Genomic DNA, 21,576 nt, shown 5'->3' with positions numbered 1-21,576 from the left:
GCTTGAAAAGGCACTCCCCAACGTCACCCGCCCCACAAAACGCGTATGGACGTAGGCTGAAAGAGATAGCACTCATTTCAATACAGATTTGAGCTTTCAGACCAACAAGTTTTCCCTCTAAAAGCGAGCAGCAAAAGTAAACAATAGGAGAAGACCCTGTCAAATTCCTAGTCAGCAGTCCTGAGACTCTTTAAAGTTTTCTGTGAAGTCCTTCCGTCCTTAAAAACCTCACCATAAAAAGTCCTGCTAAGCTAAAACATAAAATGATCACAAAACCCTGATCCGTGATGCTACATTACATTAAATTTGATTTCAGAATCTCGGCATTTCCTTTTAAAATAAGCCTGTTTTCTAACAATTAACAGAACTTCTGGGAAACATTCAAGAGGTATATCTTTATAGAACTTAAATACTTGAATATTCAAATTTAAAAGACATTATATATCATAGGATCTTTCTGATGGTGCATTACTCAAAGGCTTAAATGGCCCCTTGTGAAAAAATCTACTCATAGATAGAGGTGCGTATAGATTGTTTTATGGCTCTCATAAAAACACACACAAAATATTATGTTAAAATTAACCGGAAATGCAAGGTGCTTTAGGTATGAACCTTTACAAACTTTTCTGTGATTGCAGAAAAGCTTTCTATATACCCTTCACAACTTGGAAGCTGGTGTCTGACCTAATGTATTTATTTAACACAAGTGTAATTAATTTGATTTAATTCCTTTATTGAGTTTTATATCAGATGACTTTGTGGGTTTACAGTATGTACCTTGTGCCTCCCATTCCAGTGAAATTATAACTAATGTCAAAGGTTTCAAAATCTGCCTAGAAATGAAAAGACATTATTTATTTATGCTCCGTACTGTATTTTTATATTGCTGTTTAAAAGTTATAAGCTGTACCTCACTTACGAAAGCACGAAATGTTTTACCTACTCCTTATTTACAATGCAATAAAGTAACATCCATAGATTTCTATGCGGAATTTATTTGCCAGTAGCAATCTGCAATTCGCAACCATTCTTTTAAGGCTCTTCACTTTACAAAGCTAATAAAAAGTGAAACAGTGAAGGGGTGGGTGGCTTCACAGTTGCCAAGGATATGCCTCTCCAGTGGAGATGGGCATTCCCACACACCCAGGCACTGAGTGTAGCCTGTGGCCCCCTCAGGACCACATGTGACCCACAAGCCAGTGAAGGATGGGTGGCTGGGAGAGAAAAGTGAGATAATCACCCGCATCAGTGATTTTCTTTGGGGAGGGAAAGAAAAGGTGGCAGAGAAATATGTAATTTGAACAAATATTCTGCAGTTACAATTTGTTGCCTTGATATGTTTTTAGCCATAACATTTAGGATTATTTTGATGGCTAAACTACATTAAAAGGCAAGAAATGTTTATGTCAATCAAAAGGCAATATTTTTCCTGGCTGTTGTGGCTCAGCTGGTTGGAGCATCCTCCCATACACCAAAAGGTGGCAACCGAATCTCACTCTCAATCTCTCCCTCCCCTCCCTCCTCCTCTCCCCCTCTCCCTTTCTCCCCCCCCGCCCCCAACCCGGCCTTTCTCTGCCAAAAAATAAATAAAAAGGGCAACATTTTTCTAAGCTCAAAAAGTACTGCTCTTGAGCATCTATCAGCCGCCCACTGGTTGAATCAGGACAGTCTGGTTGAGGTCACCAGGGTCACATACTATAAAGGCATCTCTTTATTCCTTAGAAGTAATCGGTGTGCCCCAAGCAAACCTGTGAAACCCTGGGCTCGGGTTGGTGATATCTCTGCCCCCATTCCGGGTCAGCTAGTCCTGTTTTTTAAGCAAAAACAATGGCATTTTCACTCTTTCCGAACTGTCTGTAACAGGTTACCGGTGTCACCAGCCCTCATTCCCAAATCAGGAAAGGGCAAAACCAGAACTTCAGTTCTGGAGAATGGACAAAGCGACCTCACTGACAGGTATGCAAAAGACGGCACAGCTCAAATGTTGGCAATTATGGCCACGAGACAGATGTAAACAAAAGGACCTCTTAACATGTAAATGATGCAAACTTTATAGTGATATTTAGGGTCAAATTAAGTCCCAATTAAGGAACGTAGCAGAATAGGTAATGTCTAAGTAATTCACCAAACACATAGCATTTAACAAACATCTATTAGAAAGTAATTCACATTACTCACCCTTAAAAGCTGACATCTTATAATTGTGTTGTATACCAGCAACTATATCCTTCCAAAAATCAAATGTTTTCTGACCATTGTTCTTCTAAAAAAAATAAAATAAATTTCCAAATGTAACATATCCAATAATTCTTTTTTATGCATAATAGAAAATATTTGGCAAACAATTACAATATTACTATATTCAAAAATAGGGACTTATTTTCAGAAAACATACTGGGTTAATAAACTTCTCATTCTTCTAAACATGATTTAAAAAAATAAAAATCTTCCATGAAAATTACTGCTACAGAGATGTGTATACACACACACACACACACACACACACACACACACAACTATATTAATGTAACTCATATAACCCAAATAAAAATTTCCACTCATTAGAAAGGATAAAAATTACAGAATATTTTAAAAACAGGAATAAATTTACTGTTACAGCCTCTGAGACATCAGAATGTGTACTCTGTGTACAGTGGCATCAATGGGGTACGAAGCCTGAAACCTTAAAACCCCAAAAGCTGATTACTTTAGAATTCAGTGCACATGTACCTGAATTTCAATATAAAAGAGCAGCAAGTCTCTACAGGAGGCATGAAGGAAATTCCAAATCCAGAATGAAAATCACTTTTATTAAGACTTTTTTAAACCAGAAAGCAAGTAAACATTACATTGAAGCACACAACTCTACAACCCTTCGCTTCCTTGGAAACATTAAGCAGTGTTTCCATCTAAACGAAGACCAACTACTAGATATTTGTATCTATTATGAAAACTCCAAAATATTTAAAGACTGATACATTTGCTTGTAGTCATGATGAAATGAGAAACTGACTCTATCTCCTGACTCTAATAACGATTTCTACAAACACACCAGAACTAATGCTCCACAGAAACTGTCATAAGCACGTGACGGTAATTCTGAGTGAAAAATAAACCATTATCTATGTCCTAAAATGAACATGATCACTGTGATTTTAAAAGATAACGTATGCAAAAAGGAAAGTGATTCTGACATAAAACCAGTTTATGTTCACAGGTCTTAAATTCTAAGTATAAACTGATGTAACTAGAAGTCTATTTAATTTTGATACACAGTACAAAAAGTGTATATGCATTAAACTATGCTCAAAATGATTAATTTTAAAATTTCATCTCATTTTCTCTCGTTTTATATGATTTAGAATGCTTAAGGACATGTCGAATTTTCTTAATTACCTTTACTTTTTTATTGTTAATAAAATGAAGAAAATATTTTTCCAGGTGCAAGTTTTTTTTATTGCTTTAAAAAACCAAGTATGACATTAATCAATAATTTTGCATATTTTCTTTTTGTGTTATTTCCCTTGTCGATTCTGCAAGTTGAAAGCAACATAAAACACTTCTATTCTTTTGTTCCATTTAAAAGCAGTGAGCTTCTGTTCCATAACCAGACTACATTATCTGAAGAAGCAAATATCTATGCACATTGTTTCTGATCCACCCCTCAAAATATGAAATCTAAAATGGGTGTGTGTGACTTAAGCCACAGAAAACTGAAGCAAGGCACAGGCACCATTTTTTTTTTTTCTGGTACCTGGGACCAATCAGTAGAAAATGCAGAGTTAAGGCCATGCTGTAGATTGAAGATGTCTATGTAAGAATGTTTAAACCTGTAGAAAATTTTTATGAGAGTTTATTCAAGCCACATTGATGACACATGGGGGAACAAGATCTCCAATGCTCTGGAGAATACAGTTTTGCGACTTCTTTAATGCCTTTGAAATTAATGAGACAAGGAAGATGACGTGGAGTTGGGAGGAAGCAAGGTGGGGATTGGATTACAGGACAGTTAACAAGGTTATGTGCTCTCTTAAGGGTGGCTACAGTTTATTTCAAAAATATGTTAACCTAGATGCACAGAAACAATAGACGGGGCTTGCTTAAGGCAAAGACAAACCTTTTACTAAAAAATTATATGCATGGGGCATGTCAACCACCATAATCTGCCCAGTAAGAATGCAGATGCCAAGTTCTGTATTTTTCCCTAGACTTTTGCACCCCCTGCTGGAGAACAGGTTTAACACCCCTGGGGGAAAAATGGTCACTGCTTATTTAATTTTCCAAAAACATTTTGGCTAAATTCTCTGTGTTTCTTCCTCAGTCTCCTCTGAAATCACAAAGAGGAAGTTGAGTAAAATCTCCACTGAAAAGACATATACTGATTTACATGTATATCACAGTTTTCTAAAATATGAAAAAACGTTTTCACCTTTGTCAAAGAGTCCACCACTCTGGCACATAGAAGAGCTCCTGGCAGGTCAAAGTAATTATCATAAAAATAATACTTTCCTGAAAAAGAACAAAATTTTAAACTGGGAACAAATTCATGCTGAAATTATTAGAGGGAACATCTCAGACTATTTTTTATTCTTAAGAAAGGTTAGGAACGGCTTTGCCAGAAATCTAGAGGAAAAGGAAGATGCTATCCCACATACATTTCTGCCCCCCGCTCTGCTATTCTGTACCACACCATACTCCAGGGCTCCCCCAACCAGACAGGGGGCAAAGGTCATTACCCTGTACATTATCTTATTTCTTGCCTTTGACCCCAGAGTGACCTGCCTGATCCTGATGGCTAGCTGTCCTAAGCACTGTGGGACATCCATAAACCTGTGAGCATCACTGTCAGTTGTATACTCTTCTTTTTCCATCCCTTTCCCTCCCTTTGCGGGCATTAAGAGATGAAATTTCAGTTTAAGAGTTGAATATTGATGTGTCTTGGTTGGAGTCTAATAAATATCTATGGAGTTTAATGAGAAGGGCTCACTGACTTCTACCCACAAGGCAAGAGGCCACTCAACTGTCAAACATGGGCTGACCTGTGTGGACAGTGAGGCTCAGTCAGCCTTGACCTGTTAACTGGGCCAGGCTGCTGTCAATGCTTCTCCCAACACCAAAACTCTGAGACTGTACTGTATGAAGGCGTCAACCCTCCACCTGCTTACAGAACAGACGGCTCACTGGGAATGAAGTGATTGGTGAGCTCAATAAAGCAAGCCTCTGAATCATGGCCAAGTCCATTAATCATTAAGCTCTGTACACAGAAACACTGTTCCCCAAGAATCCACTCCAACGTTATTCTCTTTGCAAACTACACACTCTTGGTGATCATGGAACACGGGCACATGAGTGAAACCATGGAGGGGAAGAGAACAATTTATGTTAGCCTAAGTCTCACTTCTGCAGATGAGTGATCTCTCCATTTAAAAATGAGGAAAGTGATGCTAACAGTGGCTTAGGAATTGACCAGATCTCTTTATCCAGCAAGTAACAGAGTCAATATGATCCAGGCCTGGCTCCACGTTCCTAGTGATTTCCACTATACCAAGCTGTTTCTGCATAATCTACCCGTTTGTGGGAGAAAAGCTCAAAAGAACTTGCTCTCTGGTAATCGGTGGGTAAGAGAAACCATACTTATGCCAAGTCAACATCCTGAAAAGGGATTATAAAAACATTAGTGCTTAAAATGCCCTAAATATACTGGTAGGGAAAGCACTTCACAACCCTCTATTTAACTCGGAGATAAATAGACTCAATAGACAAGGAAATGGCATGTAAAGAAACATACTACCTGGCCATATTAATCAACATTTTAAACCTGCATATCCTTAGAGCATCTGTACTTGTAGGAGTTCACCCTGGATATACTTACAAAACTGAAAGATGTACACGTAAGAAAAATGTTACTGCAGGCTTGTCGGTAATGGCCAAACATCAGACACAACGCAAATGTCCCCCATCAGGGGACTGATAAAATGAATCGTGACACAGGCACGGATGCCAGCATTTAAAAGAATGAGGTACATCAGTGTGTGTGCTGATGTGACAGGATCGCTAAGATGTAAGTTACAAAGAGCAAAATACAGAAAACGTATGATCCCTGTGGTAGAATTAAAAAAAAATAAGCTTTGGAGAAAAGGGAATTTTGAGGGGCAGGGGTTGGACGTGATTTCTCTTCATTTTACTCCTTTCTATAACTTTTAAATTTCCTAAGCATATGGTCACATTAGTGTTGTTTTTTTAAATGTAAATAAAGTTTAACTGCGTTGTAGAACCACAGGCCATTTTTCTTCTTTTATATATCTCTACACTAAAAAAATAAGGTTTTTTTTGTTAATCCCCACCTGAGGATATTTTTCCATTGATTTCTAAAGAGAGTGGAAGGGAGGAGGAGAGACAGAGAGAGAAATATCGATTGGTTGCTTCCCGCATGCACCTGACCAGGGCCAGGATCAAGCCTGCAACCAAGGCACGTGCCCTTGACTGGAATTGAACCCGGGACCCTTCAGTCCGTGGGCCGACGCTCTATCCACTGGGCCAAACAGGCCGGGGTAGTATTGTTTCTTAAAAGCATTAGCTTCTTAGTATTTTGTAGCAACAACAGGCCTCTGTTATGTCACCGCCTGACCACCAGGCACCTGGAGTGAAAATAGTTCCCTGACCAACCCAATGAAGAGCAGGTAACCTTCCAGGCCATCCTCAGAGGCTCCTGGGCAAATTCAGCACCAGGGGCAGCTGCTGATTCCCGTGGAGAACGGGCGGAGCAGGGAGTACACAGCTGGCTCAGAGTGGGCGAATGTCCTGACGGCTGGGAAATACTTTATTCTTTAAAACACTCCCCGTTCCTGAATGGATGTCAGAACTTAGCTGTGGGCCTCACTTCTCTGGGTTACTTACCACCACCTGAACCTGGAGAGACAACAGTTCTCCATCCTCCCTTGACGAAAAGGCCATCTACCCATTTAACTTCCGCGAGTTATTCTGAGTCGACATGTGCGAAAGCGTTCTATGTCGAACCCCAATGTGAAGTCTCGGCACTTCCTATCAACTGACTTTATCAAGAATACTCGTACTTCCTGCAATTTTCATCTCTCCACAAAAACAAGACTCTCAAAAGACGGCAAGTGTAACAAAGAATGGAAGCACAATCAAGATAAACTAACTGACTATTTCCAGGTTATTACATTTTCTAAAGGAGAGCAGATGCATTTCAAAACTGCAGTGTGGGAGGAAATGGCAAAAAAATTTAGGAAGAATGAAAAACCAATAATCATGACTTTTAATAAGGTCTGGTTATAACGATGTTTTCAGCATGCCCTCTGACTTCATGCACACCTATGTCTGTAAAAAATTTCTGAGAAATCTTTTCATTTGTACCCATGATGAAGCTCTTTAAAAGACTGGAAAAAAAATGGATACCATCATTTAAAATAAAGAAAAAGAAAAGATGAAGAAAAAAGATACCAGAACTGGCAGAAAGAAGGAAAATTCTAGCCCAGCCAGCGTGGCTCAGTGGTTGAGCGTTGACCTATGAACCAGAACCATGGTTCGATTCCTGGTCAGGGCACATGCCCGGGGTTGCGGGCTTGATCCCCAGTGTGGGGCGTGCAGGAGGCAGCCGATCAACGATTCTCTCTCATCACGGATGTTTCTATCTCTCTCTCCTTCTCCCTTTCTCTCTGAAACCAATAAAAATATATATATTTTTTAAAACACTGAAGGAAATTTTTAGAAAAGAGAAAGAAATGAGGCTGGAGAAATAAAAGGACTGAGCCCATAACAAACTGATAAAAATACAGATTCCTAAGGGATGCATTACTCCTAAGTGCTAGTCTTTTTCCTCTAGAGCAAGTGCTAGAAAAGGAGTATCAACAAAACCTTCCTTAACATAGAACCAACTGCCAAAGAGAAAGCAGACAGATGTGGAAGAAAAATACATCCTATTTCTATAAAACCACAGTTGCTTCCTTGTACATCATGCCCAGCAGGACAGGAGAAAGGCCTTCTTCATGTCCTCATGGAGCAGGTTCAGGGTCCAAAGTAAAGGAGAGGGGATGGCAGTGCTGTCCACGTGAGACATACCTGACCGGAAAGCCATCCCAACGTCGGACATGAAGTACTTCCACTCCCTCCGCCCGTACTCCTTGGCCAGCTCCTCGGGGGTCAGCATCCTGGTGCCGTGGCTAGCCCTGGTGTGGGGAGATGAGGGACACTGCTCGTCAATGGCTCCCTTGAACACCCCTCCCTCCAGCCTTGCTATTGTGGATCCCTTCTAAAATGAACCAAAGTTCTATTTGTTTCTGTTTTCCATTGAATGGCTTCCGCACTGAGAAATCTATAAGGCATTTCTCTTGATAGCTCTAGCTCTTCCTCCATTCATCCACCAACGAGCAAGGGATGAGGAGCAGCTCACAATGTGGACCTATAACGTGGAAACTATGAACTATTATCTCTCTGGAAGGAATATGACCCTTTCCTAGGAAACGGTCATGTAACTATGAAGGCGAGATGAACCTAACTGGAACAATTAAAACACAACTGTGTGGATTGGGTCTGGAAGCAGGAGAGAAAAAGCAGCAGGTAGGAGAGTTAGCGTGTGAGCTGCGCCAGGTCCACAGGAGAGGTGGGAGGAGCCTGCACCTGGGGGGGGGGGGCAGCTTGTGGGCACAGGAGACTGTGAAGATGAGCGAGCATCCTGCCCCTTCAAGGACATAACGTAGCTAAAAAATACAGTGGATGGCAGTGAGATAAATGTGACAAAACTTGGAACTTGAAACAGCAAGACAGGATGTTGCTACTTCCTGTGCTCACAATATGACCCCTGCATTAGATGGTCCTAAGGAAAGCCTCTTAGCCTATAGAGAAACAGCTGATATTTTATGTAGTTTATTATGAGAAATGATAACGCTAAAAAGTATCGTTTTTCTTTGCTTGGGGTTATATTATGATAACAAAGCAAAATTAAGGGAAAAAGACATGGAGGAAAAATCACAAACAGGTTCCTTTTTAGAAGGAGGTTAATGTTTTAGAAAGTGGTATGTAGGGATGGAAGAATCCTGAGTGGGAACTATGATAAGACAAGGAAACTACTATATTCAATGGAAGCAGGCATCAAGGAGATAAGCTCAATTCAGGAGAAACTGCAGGGAAACTAGAACTTGAATGGAGAGGGTCAGACTTGCAGGAGGGTGTTGGGAGGGGAGATGAACTGACATAACAATGAAAGAAAGAAGCAAAACTGTGGATGCTTTCCATTCTTTAACTCAAGGATTTGAGACAGACAAGTACATTGTGATAAAATGATAGCCAAGTTAAAGGTCACAGTCAAAGCTGCACTGTGTGTATGTATGCAGATATAGATACATACATACATACACTCTATCTCTTGTTGCCCAAGGAAAAACATGCAAATGAATAACAAAATAATCAGAAGTGGGGCCACGCCAACAGCTGTAGCTAGCGGCACCTTAAGGGAAAGTCTGGGGGAGAGCAAGAATTTGTAATGTGCAGAAAAATGTGATGTATCAAAAGGGAGAGTATGTATAAGAAGTAACCTGCTCTGAGCACCCTCTCCTTGGACTCTTAGTATAAACTGTGGGGATGGGGCCGAAACCGGCTCTTCAACATCCCTTGAGGGGTCCTGGATTGCGAAAGGGCACAGGCCAGGCTGAGGGACCCCAATGGTGCACGATCAGGGCCTGGGAGAGACCCTGGGAGGGCTCCAGGGCGTGTCCAGCCCATCTCGCCCAGTCCTGATCGGCCAGACCCCAGCAGCAAGCTAACCTACCAGTCAGAGCGTCTGTCCCCTGGTGGTCAGTGCGTGTCATAGTGACTGCTCGAATGGTCGAACGAACGGTTGGGCACTTAGCATATTAGGCTTTTATTATATAGGATAATAAATCACACAGCTGCATGGCCATGCTGGCTTACTGTACTCTCAGCATTGGGGGAAAGATAGATGCTCACTCTGTGATCCCTCTGTAAGGCTCAGAGCAGTAACAGCAACTGCTTCTCAAATGAGTGCCCTACTTTTACCAAGACTCAAAGGGTTGGACTCACCCTGAAAGGAGGGAAGGAAAGGGAGGCACCCGTGAGTGCAGGAGAGACCGAGGAAGATTTGAACAGTCTGAAACACCTTCCAGAGGAGCTGGGACACCACAGAATCCTGCACGATGGGGGCAAATTTGGATAAATGGAAGAAGAGAAGTGTGCACAGACCATAAACTTCTATCCCACGTCTATTCTCTCCTTCCACCTTAATAAAAATAATTCCTACTTTATTCCAGGTACCTACAGACCCACCTAACACAATGTAATTCCCAAGCTCCTTTGCAGTAGGGGTGGTCAATGACGGGAAGCAAGGTATTAACGTTCTACTATGTTTCCTGCAAATATTTCTGATGAGCTAAATTTAAAGAAACTAGATGTTGAATCCTAATGCTCAGATTTGTTACTTAAATGACTCAAAGGATTCATACAAAGACATGCAGGCACACAGATCACCTATCATCTGACTAAAATAATGATCTTATTTAACTACTAGTGGCCCGGTGCACGAATTTGTGTACATTGAAAGGAAATTAATTAGAAGAAATATTTTAATATTGCTACTCGCCCTTTCTCTATAATAGAAGTGTCAACCAAATTCATGATTGACAATGACAGATCGAAACACATGCATGCAATTGGTGCCAGTGAGAGCTTTATATGTATCGCGCATGCGCGAGTCAACTTAGCCTTTTATATATATAGAATAAACTTGTTTAATTAGACCTGCTTTCTGATGTAGCTAAACCTTTTCCAGCCCAGTGAAGCACCCCAACTTCTCTTTCAGGTAATTGTCAGCAACACATCAGTAAATATTAACACGAAGCAGATTATTACTGTAGACCATGGAGGGAAAACAAAGGGTAAAATATTTAACTGCAGCAGTGTTTGACTATATTCTGCGCAGTGAGAAAACCTGAAGTCATTTTAAGGTCCACTATTTCTTACTTCTCTTCAGTCGGGTCAAGTTTCTAAGCTTTCTAAATCTCCGTTTTCTAGCTAACGAAAAGAAAGTAGGGTTCCACCAAGTCTCCTATCTACCTACTCCAGGACTTCTGTGAGGATCAAATGAGATGAGGCATGAGAAAACGCTTCACAGACATTTGGTTAAAGTGTAAAATGTTTCCACCTGTGTTGCTGAGCTGAAGAAACTCCAAGGAGGCTAGTCGCTAGGGCAGCCGTGGGCAAACTATGGCCCGCGGGCTGGATCCGGCTGTTCTATCCGGTTCTCTTGCTCTCCCCTCCTTTACTTTGAATTTATATTAGTTCACACAAACACTCCATCCATGCTTTTGTTCCGGCCCTCCGGTCCAGTTTAAGAACCTATTGTGGCCCTCGAGTCAAAAAGTTTGCCCACCCCTGCGCTAGGGAGAGGAAGCTGGGTGTTACTACATGATGTCATTACCTGGATGGACACTTGGCATATCAGTTTTTTATATATACCTTAACAATAAAATATTACAGAGTAATAAAGTGTCCTAAAAAGAGTAAAGTTTTGACTTCACAACTACATTTTATTACCTGAGGACGGTGCCATTATCTGCAAGTTTAATGAAGTTTCCATCTTCCAGATCCAATGCCAAGCCCTTGCAACTAAAACAGAAATATTTGATTCCCAATCAATTCATGCATTTACCTAACTCAAGAGATAATAATCTATATTTTCAAAAAGTCATAATGCAAAAAAGGCATTCTCCCAACCAAGGGAATGATACATTAATCAAACAGTTAAGAATATCCAAGAACTCTAAAATTAAATATCATCCACAGAGAAAGTATATAAAGAAAACTGTTATGGGAGCAAACAAAGGACAGCATGTTTACTTTCTAAAATTCTTAAACTTTTAAAAAGAGAAATACAAACTCAAAGAGAAGCAAAAATGAACCTCATTGCATGTCTCTGTTAAGGAGTGAAAATGGTGCCCTGGCTCAGTGGCTCAGTTGGCTGGAGCATTGTCTTGAACACTAAAAGGCTGTAGGTTCAATTCCCGATCAGGGCAGATACCTAGATGTGGGTTTGATTCCCAGTTGGGGAGTGTCTGGGAGGCAACCGATAAATGTTTCTCTCTCTCTCTCTCTCTCTCTCTCTCTCTCTCTCTCTCTCTCTCTCCACCCTCCCCCCACCTCCGCCCCTTCCTTTCTCTCTTAAAAAAAAAAAAAAAATCAGCCCTAACCGGTTTGGTTCAGTGGATAGGGCGTCTGCCTGCGGACTCAAGGGTCCCAGGTTCGATTCCGGTCAAGGGCATGTACCTTGGTTGTGGGCACATCCCCAGTAGGGGGTGTGCAGGAGGCAGCTGATCGATGTTTCTAACTCTCTATTCCTCTTCCATCTTCTCTGTTAAAAAAATCAATAAAATATATTTTTAAAAAATCAATGAAAAACACATCCTTGGGTGAGGATTTTTTAAAAAGTGAAAATGTTTTTATTAAATAAAACACACACACATTCATATTCTGCAAGTTCAGATCTTAGCCAGAGTCTTTTCTTACTCTTTAGAATTTGCCTTAATTTAGGTCAGGTTATAAAACTAGCCCTCTGGGCAAGGTATATTATTGAAAAAAAAACTACAAGAAAGTCAAATATTAAGTTTGGGGAGAAAAATGGATACAGATTCATTATTATAAATAATAAAAGCAAGGAGGTATAATAGCCAACCAATACCAAGGGAATTAAACAAAAAATGGCAGGTACTTGAGAAGTATGATTTACTTTGGCCCACAGTAAAATTTCCAGAGTCAGCAGTTTCATATAGCAAAATGTTTCTGCTTCTCCTTTACAAAAGGGATTGAATAACAAAGGGCTAACCAAGCATTGGAGGAATGCATAATGGAGGAACACTGTTGAGTTAGGATTTTTCATGTGTTTTAGGATTATTTTTAATTTTCAACTAAACAAGGTAAAGTGGTTTAACAGGATTTATTGTTTGGTTTTGTCATCTAAATGAGGAAGAAAGACAAAGGAAGCCTTGAGAATCCTAACCCAGAAAGGGAATAAGCAGTAAGAGTCTTAGACAAAGGAATGTCTGTCCAATTACAGAAAAACCAAATGTCCTAGTTCAGATACTTATCCAAAACATGACTCTTCTTCGCCTATACTTCTCTATTTGAAGAGCAATAAAACAAAACTTTTTGAAAGATAACATTTTAGAGATAGTTCTTATAACCTCCAAAACTCTTAAAAACGACACATTTAACCATGTGAAAATATCCAAATTAGTCACATGCCCTCTTGGCTTGTTTTTATATTTGAGTCTAAACTTAAAGTAGGAAGGACATTCATTCATTAAACTTAAAATTTCTTAGTAGAGAAGGCATTTGGTCTTTTGGCTCAATTTCACTTTCTGCCTCCATCGAAAAGGCGGCATTAAAGTTTTATCAGCAACAATCAGAAATCAGAAGGGATGTGCAAACCTTAAAAACGAGGACCTACCAGAAGTCCCAGTCCTCTGGAGTCACAGTGAGCAATTCCTTGTCATATCCTTTCTCTCTGACCAGGAACTGAGCAAAGCTGTTATAAATGAGCTGTAGACAAAGGGAAAGAAAAAAGAGAGGTTAAATATAAAATTCACTATTCATTCTGAATTTCACAGACCTGAAGACCTGATGGAATCACTCACGGGGCAGTGGGGGAAGGGAAAATCTTAATTATAAAGCTCTTCAGTTTAATGCCCTTTACAAGCCATTAAACCACCCCTATGAGGCCCAGTGCCTGTAGTGTCTTTTTTTTTTCCCTCCAAAATTGTAACCTCATCAGTATACAACTAGAGGCCCGGTGCATGAAATCCGTGCACTGGGGGGTGGGGGGGGGGAGGGTGTTTCCTCAGCCTAGCCTGCACCCTCTCCAATCTGGGACCCCTCGGGGGCAGTTGGACATCCCTCTCACAATCCAGGACTGCTGGCTCCCAACCGCTTGCCTGCCTGCCTGCCTGATTGCCCCTAACCGCTTCTGCCTGCCAGCCTGATCACCCCCTAACCACTCCCCTGCAGGCCTGGTCGCCCCCAACTGCCTTCCCCTGCAGGCCTGGTTCCCCCCAACTGCCCTCCCCTGCAGGCCTGGTTCCCCCCAACTGCCCTCCCCTGCAGGCCTGGTCACCCCCAACTGCCCTCCCCTGCAGGCCTGGTCCCCCTCAACTGCCCTCCCCTGCAGGCCTGGTCACCCCCAACTGCCCTCCCCTGCAGGTCTGGTCGCCCCCAACTGCTCTCCTCTGCCGGCCCGGTCACCCCTAACTGCTCTCCCCTGCTGGCCTGGTTCCCCCCAACTGCCCTCTCCTGCAGGGCTGGTCTCCCCCAACTGCCCTCCCCTGCAGGCCTGGGTTCCCTCCAACTGTCCTCCCCTGCAGGCCTGGTCGCCCCCAACTGCCCTCCTCTGCCGGCCTGGTCACCCCTAACTGCTCTCCCCTGCAGGCCTGGTTCCCCCCAACTGCCCTCCCCTGCAGGGCTGGTCCCTTGCAACTGCCCTCCCTTGTAGGCCTGATCGCCCACAACTGCCCTCCCCTGCCAGCCATCTTGTGGTGGCCATCTTGTGTCCACCTGGGGGCAGCCATCTTTGACCACATGTGGGTGGCCATCTTGTATGTTGGAGTGATGGTCAATTTGCATGTTACCTCTTTATTATATACGATTATACAACCAAGGACAATTATTCATCTTTCTCCTGAATTCCAAGGGACTGGAGATCATTAAGACTTGGCAAAGCTTTGTAAACGTATTCAACACATGATGGAGACAGTAAACATATGGACCACTTTACGATTACACACGCTTGGTCCAGCCCTGATGAAAGGCCCCACCTCAGGTGATAAAGTTAATTCTTGTCTCAGGGCCACAAAGTGGAGGTGGCCCCGCCCATGTCACAAAGCTAAAGCTAAGTCAGCCTGCACTTATGGGGAACACGCCTGTCAAGGAAACCTAGCATATACCACTCGCAATCCTCCAATTCAGGTGTAGCTCACCTTACCTTAGCTTAGGAAATAGGACCTGTCCGCTTCAGAAGGGAATCCCTGACCTCCCAGCCAGTCATCTTCTGGTTCTGTGTTGCCTCTGCTAATGCTCTCTCAGCTCACTCTTGCCCAAAATCCTTCTGGGGGAGTGGTCCACTGCTGGGGAGGCACTGTCCCCCCACCCATGGATTGTTTTCTCTTGAATACAGGACATCAAATGGGTTACCTAATTGTTTCAGTCTTCTGATTTGACACAAAGGAGTCTCAACGAGGAATACACATGGGCACCAGGCAGGTGGTCCCACAAAGGAATCTGCGGCCTCCATCGGGTACAGGAAATACCTCTTACTTTTCCACCATAAGAAAAACAGGAAAAAGAACAACAGAAGTCTCTGGAAGCAAGCACAAAGCAACAAAAATGCTTTGCTGATCGTCGACAGATCTGATTTCTCACCACCAACAAAATCCCAGCTTTTGGAGTGAAATATCTGTTTTGTTTTTAAAGGGCTGGCTCAGTTTTTTAAGAACTGTGCATACCAAACAGAAAGCAGGCAAAAGGTGGATGAAGGTCTACATCAGCCCCAACCCATTCTCCTTCAGAGTGATCTTGGGCCAGCATCGCATGCACTTGAACCTGAGGCAGACCGTGGTCGGGGGCCATACTCAGCAGTGTGTAGGAGGGCACACTGAGTGGCCTGACCCTCCTCTACAGATGCTAAGCCAAGACAGGTTTAGACAGCATGCGATGGCACGGGGGAAGCAAGGATAGACAGGCAAAGGAGTGGGAGAAGGCCCCCTGAGGCGATGTTTTCACTGACACCTGCAAGCGTAGCACTTGGCTGGGTGAATCCAGGGGGGAGGGGACAAGTTCAGGGGGGTACGTGGCTGAAGTTAGGGGCTGAGGTATGAGTGTCAGGAAGTGAGTGTGGAGAGAGCAAAGGCTCCTTGTCAAATAGAGCTGCTCGGTGTGGTAAAGCTAATAAAAGGCTCTATAAATGTACTCCCGTGCAATGCAATGTGGCCTTTATCCAGCTCAATTGTAAATAGACACACATTATGTCAACACTACGTATCAACAGTTCTCCACCCTGTTGGCGATTCACAACTACAGGTGATGGTTCTTAAAACCACCCAGAAATTCCTAGCCTATAGGACAGAGTGGGACCCAGACAGGGCCCCTACAGGATTCCTGCAGTCCAGAGATGACTGAACACTACTCCTTTACACGCTACATAGATTTTTATTCCATCATTCCAAAATACCAATGCATATGTACTGAGTCATTCTGAAGTGCAACATACTAAGGACCATAAAACACACACACACATGATCCTGCCTGCAAGAAACCAGTGCCATGGGATTAACGGATATAAAGAGCTTAGAGCTGGCCTGGCATACGAGTAAATTCAATTTAGGGATTGCTATTCTTATCAGTCACGCCGTGGTTTTAAAAAGGGCCCTGACTTGTAGCATTTGCCCATTTTCAAGGTATGCATACTCCCACCTTGGTCAGCTTCAAGCTACCAAGTGTACAGTCTTAGACTTGCCTCTGGTCAAGGCACTTTATTCCATTCTGGACAAAAATGCTTCTCACCCCCGTGGCAATACTGATTACGAACATGTTTCCAATGGGGTCAGGTTCCTTCCTGAGACAAAGGAGCCCTTTCTCATAGGCTGCCAACACGGGCACCCATAGCTGTGTTTCTTCCCTCAGAGGAGACACTTCTGTAACAGGAGACAATGGGGTCAACGTGCAAGAAGCAGAGAACACGGGTGCTGAGAAAAGCAGGGGACTCCGTGCCTCTGAAACCCCTCACCACAGGGGACCCGAACCAGCCTTTCAGCACTCAGTCCACGCCAAGGCCACTTGAAGGCCTGTATGTTACCTGTGTATCCCCAACTCTATTGCTGTGTTCAGCACACGGCAGGCCCTTAATAAAAGATTTCTAAACCGAACAGGATCCAAAGCACACTAGGTTACTGTTTTCAGCCTATAAGCATCACATATATTTGAGGCTTGTAGTAAAGAATCCTTGTCTTCAAGGATCTTTATATTCTAAAATCTTATGCTCGCACATGCATAATTTTGGCTCTAACATGACAGAAATATTTTTAACAATATTTCTTCCAAATGAAGGTGACTACAGAGGAGGTGCAGAAAACATGAACCAGGAGGGGATTTTAAATATGAATCAAAGACCTAGAGGCCTAGCCGGCAAGGCTCAGAGAGTGAGCCTTGACCTATGAACCAGGGGTTCAATTCCCCGTTAGGGCACATGCCCGGGTTACTTGATCCCCAGTGAGGGGCGTACAGGAGACAGCCAATCATTGATGTTTCTATCTCTCCCGCTCTCAAATCAATAAAAATATATATTAAAAAGAAAAGAAGATGACCTAGAGGAAGTAGTGGCCAAAGAATCAAGTAGTAAAGAAAAGCCTTCCTAACTCTCAATATAAGTAAGGGAACATCTGTACAGAGAGAAGCATGAAGTACAGTAGCAGGAACAGCACACTATTTTTGTTTAGCATCTGTGCATAGAAAACACAAGTGATCCCAACTCCTTTTTGACCTTTGACGGGAACCTGAACTGCTTATTGGGACACTTACCTCACCGCAGTGTGGAGCCTGGGCGATGTCTGCACCAGTGGCCTGGAGCTCTACTCATAAATGGGTGAGGCTTTAAAGTGCTTTGGGTGGTAACCATAAAAGCAACACTTGTACGTGCCAGACAAGTGGAATTTACTTGTATGCCAGCACTGCTCTAAGCGTTACACATCTATTAACCTATCTAATCTTTGTAACCACCTTGTGAAGTAAATCCAATTATTGGTCCCATTTTACAGATGGGGAAACTGAGAATAGACACAGGTTAAGACGCAGAACTAGTACCAGAGGACCTGGTGCCCTAAGCTAGGCAGACTGGCTGTAGAGTCCTTGCTTGGAAACACTGTGCTCTTTAACTAAAATTTTTTCTACTTGGATATGTAGATCTTTGACCACAAAAAAAGGAAAAAATTCTAATTTTTCACAATGTTTTTTGAAAACCAAAGGAATTGGGGGGGGGGGAGGTGCCATCCAGTAGAGGGTACAGGTGTGGAGTCATACATACTCCACTTCCCCCTCCCTTCCAAAGCACAGAGAGGACCCACACTTTGCTGGCTGTTGTTAGGATTAAACTTACTAGTATTCAAGGTGCATGGAGCACGTAGTAGGTGTGCGATGGTTATTTTCTTCTCTTGGTGGGAAGCAAAATTAGGGCTAAGATATCATAGTGACTTGTTGGCTAATGTTCCTTCCAATACACTACACAACCTGCCCCTGACTGCGGTGCTAAACACTGACAGGTGGTCGCGTGGACGTGCAAAAGGAAAAATGCCGCCGAGGAAGATACAAGCCCTTAACCGTGTGGCTGCGGCGGCGCGCTGCTGGTGCCCAAAATGACTTGCAGAGAAGTCCCAAGGCCTGGGATCTGCAAAGGACACCCCAGTTCCTCTAGCCCCGCCCTTCCTCTGCCCTAGGAACTGTTTCCCCTGCCCGATCGCGCCCAATGTGTCCTTCCTTCCTCCCCTTTTCTTCCGTAATCCTCTCTCAAACTTGTCTACCATCAGCCCGTGCCCACCGCACCGGATGGGACCCGGGGATGCTTCCGCGCAAAGGCGCGGCGACTGCAGGCCCCCGGCAGCTCGCCGCCTGAGCGGGGAGGAAACTCCAGCCCCCGCAGCTACGGAGGCTGCACTCCGTGCGCCCCAGACACCTCGCGCCACTCACCGGGGCGCTCTCAGGCAGGTTGTAGCGACACAGAGTGTGGTCCAGGTCGAAGCCGACCACATCGCAGGCGGCCAGGGAGAAGTGCTGCGCCATGGCTGCGCGGGCAGGACCGTAGAGCGGAGAGCGCGCCGGCCCAGACGCTGCGGGACGGGACCTGCAGGACGCGGCGGGACGCGGCGGGGCGGGGCGGGGCTGCGTCCGCCCCGGGACGCGGCGAGGCGGCCTGTAGCGCTTCCCGCGCCCGCAAGCACCGCCCCGCCACGCTTCCTCCGCCCCGGCCGCGCCTCTCCCCGCCCCTCGCGCGTCCGGCCTCCCCGGCGTCCTGGTGGCCACTTTGCGGTCTTTCACTGCTAACCCCGCAAGCGCGCTCCTGCCCCCAGGATTCCCGAAGGCAAGATGGGACCTGGAGCTGTGCCATGGCTGCAGGAATTGAGGGTGCAGCTAAGCCCCTGCTGGCACGTAGCCCTCGCCACAAAATTAACTGGGGCTCCCCTTCCTTTTGCAGGCGCCAGGGAAACAAGGAGATGGTAAAGTTAGACTTGAACCAATAGTAGAAGAATATGGAGATTTTATCCACTTACCTTCCTCGGACGATATTAGCCTAGGATTTGGAAGATCTTTTTGCCTAGGAGATCTTTGACCAGGGGTTGAACCAGAAACTTCAAATGCCATAGTAAATTCCTAAGTAAAAAACACCCCCAAAAACTCAACAACCCAATTACAAAACGAGCAAAGGACCAGAATAGACATTTCCCCCAAAGAGGACAAATGGTCAACAGACTTAGGAAAAGATGCTCTACATCACTAATCACCAGGGGAATGCAAATTGAAAACCACAATGAGTTGTCACCTCACACCTGTCAGAATGGCTATCATCAGTAAATCAACACACAACAAGGGCTGGTGAGGGAAGATGTAGAGAAAAGAACCCTCATGCACTGGTGGTGGGAATGGAAACTGGTGCAGTCATTATGGAAACAGTATGGCGATTCCTCAAAAACTTAAAAATAGAGGTGCCATTCACCCAGCAAGTCCACCTTCAGGTATTTATATGAAGAAATCAAAAACACTAATTTGAAAAGGATAAGCACCCCTGTGTTCATTGCAGCATTATTTAACAATAGCCACCTTAGGAATCCATCAATATGTTACTGGAGAGCAACCCCAGTCAGAGGGGCTCTGCCCTCCTTGGCTCTTGTTACACTCAGGAGAAAAAATTCAGATGAGTGACAGAAAACAGTGTTTAAGCAAAGTAAGCTAATCGATTAAGGAAGCAAAGAAAGAGAATTTATTAAGAATACACTTGGCATAAAGCACAAGCCGGCACGTCAGGTAGACTGAAAGTGCTTTCCAGTGGGGGTTCAAGAGTTTTATACTTCTTCCCCCTATAGGTTTCAAGGTTCCCCTACCAGATAGACTAGATTTTTTTATTTTTATTTTGTTGTGGCTTTCCCCAGAATTTATGAAAACACCTGACAATTTTATCTTGGCAAGTCCCAAGACTGCTGACTTCTTTTTTCAGTGGGTGAGATAAACTCTTTTTCTCCTTCTCCTTTCCTTCCTCCTGCCTTAGCAGCTACCTACCTTGCCTAACAGATAGATGAATGTATAAAGAAGATGTGATATACCTATACCTATACCTATACCTATACCTATACCTATACCTATACCTATACCTATACCTATACCTATACTTATACCTATACCTATACCCATATGAATTCACTTATATGTAGAGTGTAAAACAAAACAAATGAATAAACAAAATAGAAACAGAATCTCAGATATATGATAGATAACAAGCTAATGGTTGCCAAAGGGGAGGAGGTGTGGAAAATGTGGAAGGGAGTCGATGGGTGTGTTTACTCCAAATCCTTATGATGAAGGCCCAAACCCTACATTTGGAGAAAGGGAGTTATTGTCCAGGGAGGTCATAGTGGGGGGGGTCCTAATTCAGTGTGCCTGGAAGAGACAGACTGAAGAGGAAGAGACACCAGAGATGCTCATGCGCAGAGGAGAGACCCCGTGAAGACACAGAAGGTGCAGTCTGAAAGTCAAGAGAGGTTTTCCCAGAAACCAATCCTATTGGCCCCTTGATCTTGGACTTCCGACACCCAGAAATGTGAGGAAATGATTTTCTGTTGTTTAAGCCACCCAGTCTGCGGTATTCTGTTACAGCAGTCTGAGCAGACTACTACGGTCAGTAAGGAGATTTGACTCTAATCCATGTCATTGTGACAAATGTAGCAGATATTTGCTATTTGAAAGATTCCTAAATGGCAGAAACTTTGGCTTAAGTTATTTGTTAGTTTTTAAAATTTTGGTACTTTTACTTGTACATAGTATTAATACAATGTAAAGTTTTAGTGTTGTTGTTTTGTTTTTTTTTACTTTTCCATGTACTGAGTTCTTAGAACTAGAAAGTTGTTAAATAATTTAGAAATCATCAGAAATAAGAAGTAATGATATACATTGCTAATTTTCTAGAATTCAATTTTATTCTTATAACTAAACTACATTTTAATAAATATATTTCTATAATTTAGCAACTTTAACCTTAGGTATGCCTTTTACTTAATTTGTTACTTACCTGAACAATAACTTTGTGAACAGCTAGCTGAAGTTTTAGACTCTAAAATTACTCAGTAAATGATCTTTTGTGAATTTATAATAACATATGTTAACACCTATATTGTAATTGTCATTTACCAACCTGTTATTTTGGGGCAGTGAAAAATGGCCAGTAGGTTAAAATGTGTGTTTCTAAATATATCAGAGTAAACATTGTAATGTTCAACCTTTTATATAATCTAAGCCAAT

The 21,576-nt window shown here is 43.1% G+C and overlaps 1 protein-coding gene across 1 annotated transcript in view; it reads right to left on the bottom strand.

The window, feature by feature from the left end:
- NT5DC1 (5'-nucleotidase domain containing 1) overlaps positions 1-19,032 on the bottom strand; it is a 108,332-nt gene extending 89,300 nt beyond the window's left edge. Inside the window, exons 1-6 of the mRNA XM_080664857.1 lie at positions 18,757-19,032; positions 13,478-13,569; positions 11,569-11,640; positions 8,083-8,189; positions 4,430-4,509; positions 2,179-2,263 (exon numbers count right to left, since the gene is read on the bottom strand). Coding sequence (XP_080520983.1) covers positions 2,179-2,263; positions 4,430-4,509; positions 8,083-8,189; positions 11,569-11,640; positions 13,478-13,569; positions 18,757-18,849 — 529 coding nt within the window. The 5' untranslated portion in view covers positions 18,850-19,032. The remainder of the gene's footprint in view (positions 1-2,178; positions 2,264-4,429; positions 4,510-8,082; positions 8,190-11,568; positions 11,641-13,477; positions 13,570-18,756) is intronic.
- Positions 19,033-21,576: the final 2,544 nt, after the last annotated feature.

The sequence above is a fragment of the Plecotus auritus genome (assembly GCF_963455305.1).
Source record: "Plecotus auritus genome assembly, chromosome: 4".
NCBI lineage: Eukaryota > Metazoa > Chordata > Mammalia > Chiroptera > Vespertilionidae > Plecotus > Plecotus auritus.
The sequence above is the reverse complement of the archived record's forward strand: the minus strand, read 5'-3'. Positions and strand labels throughout refer to the sequence as shown.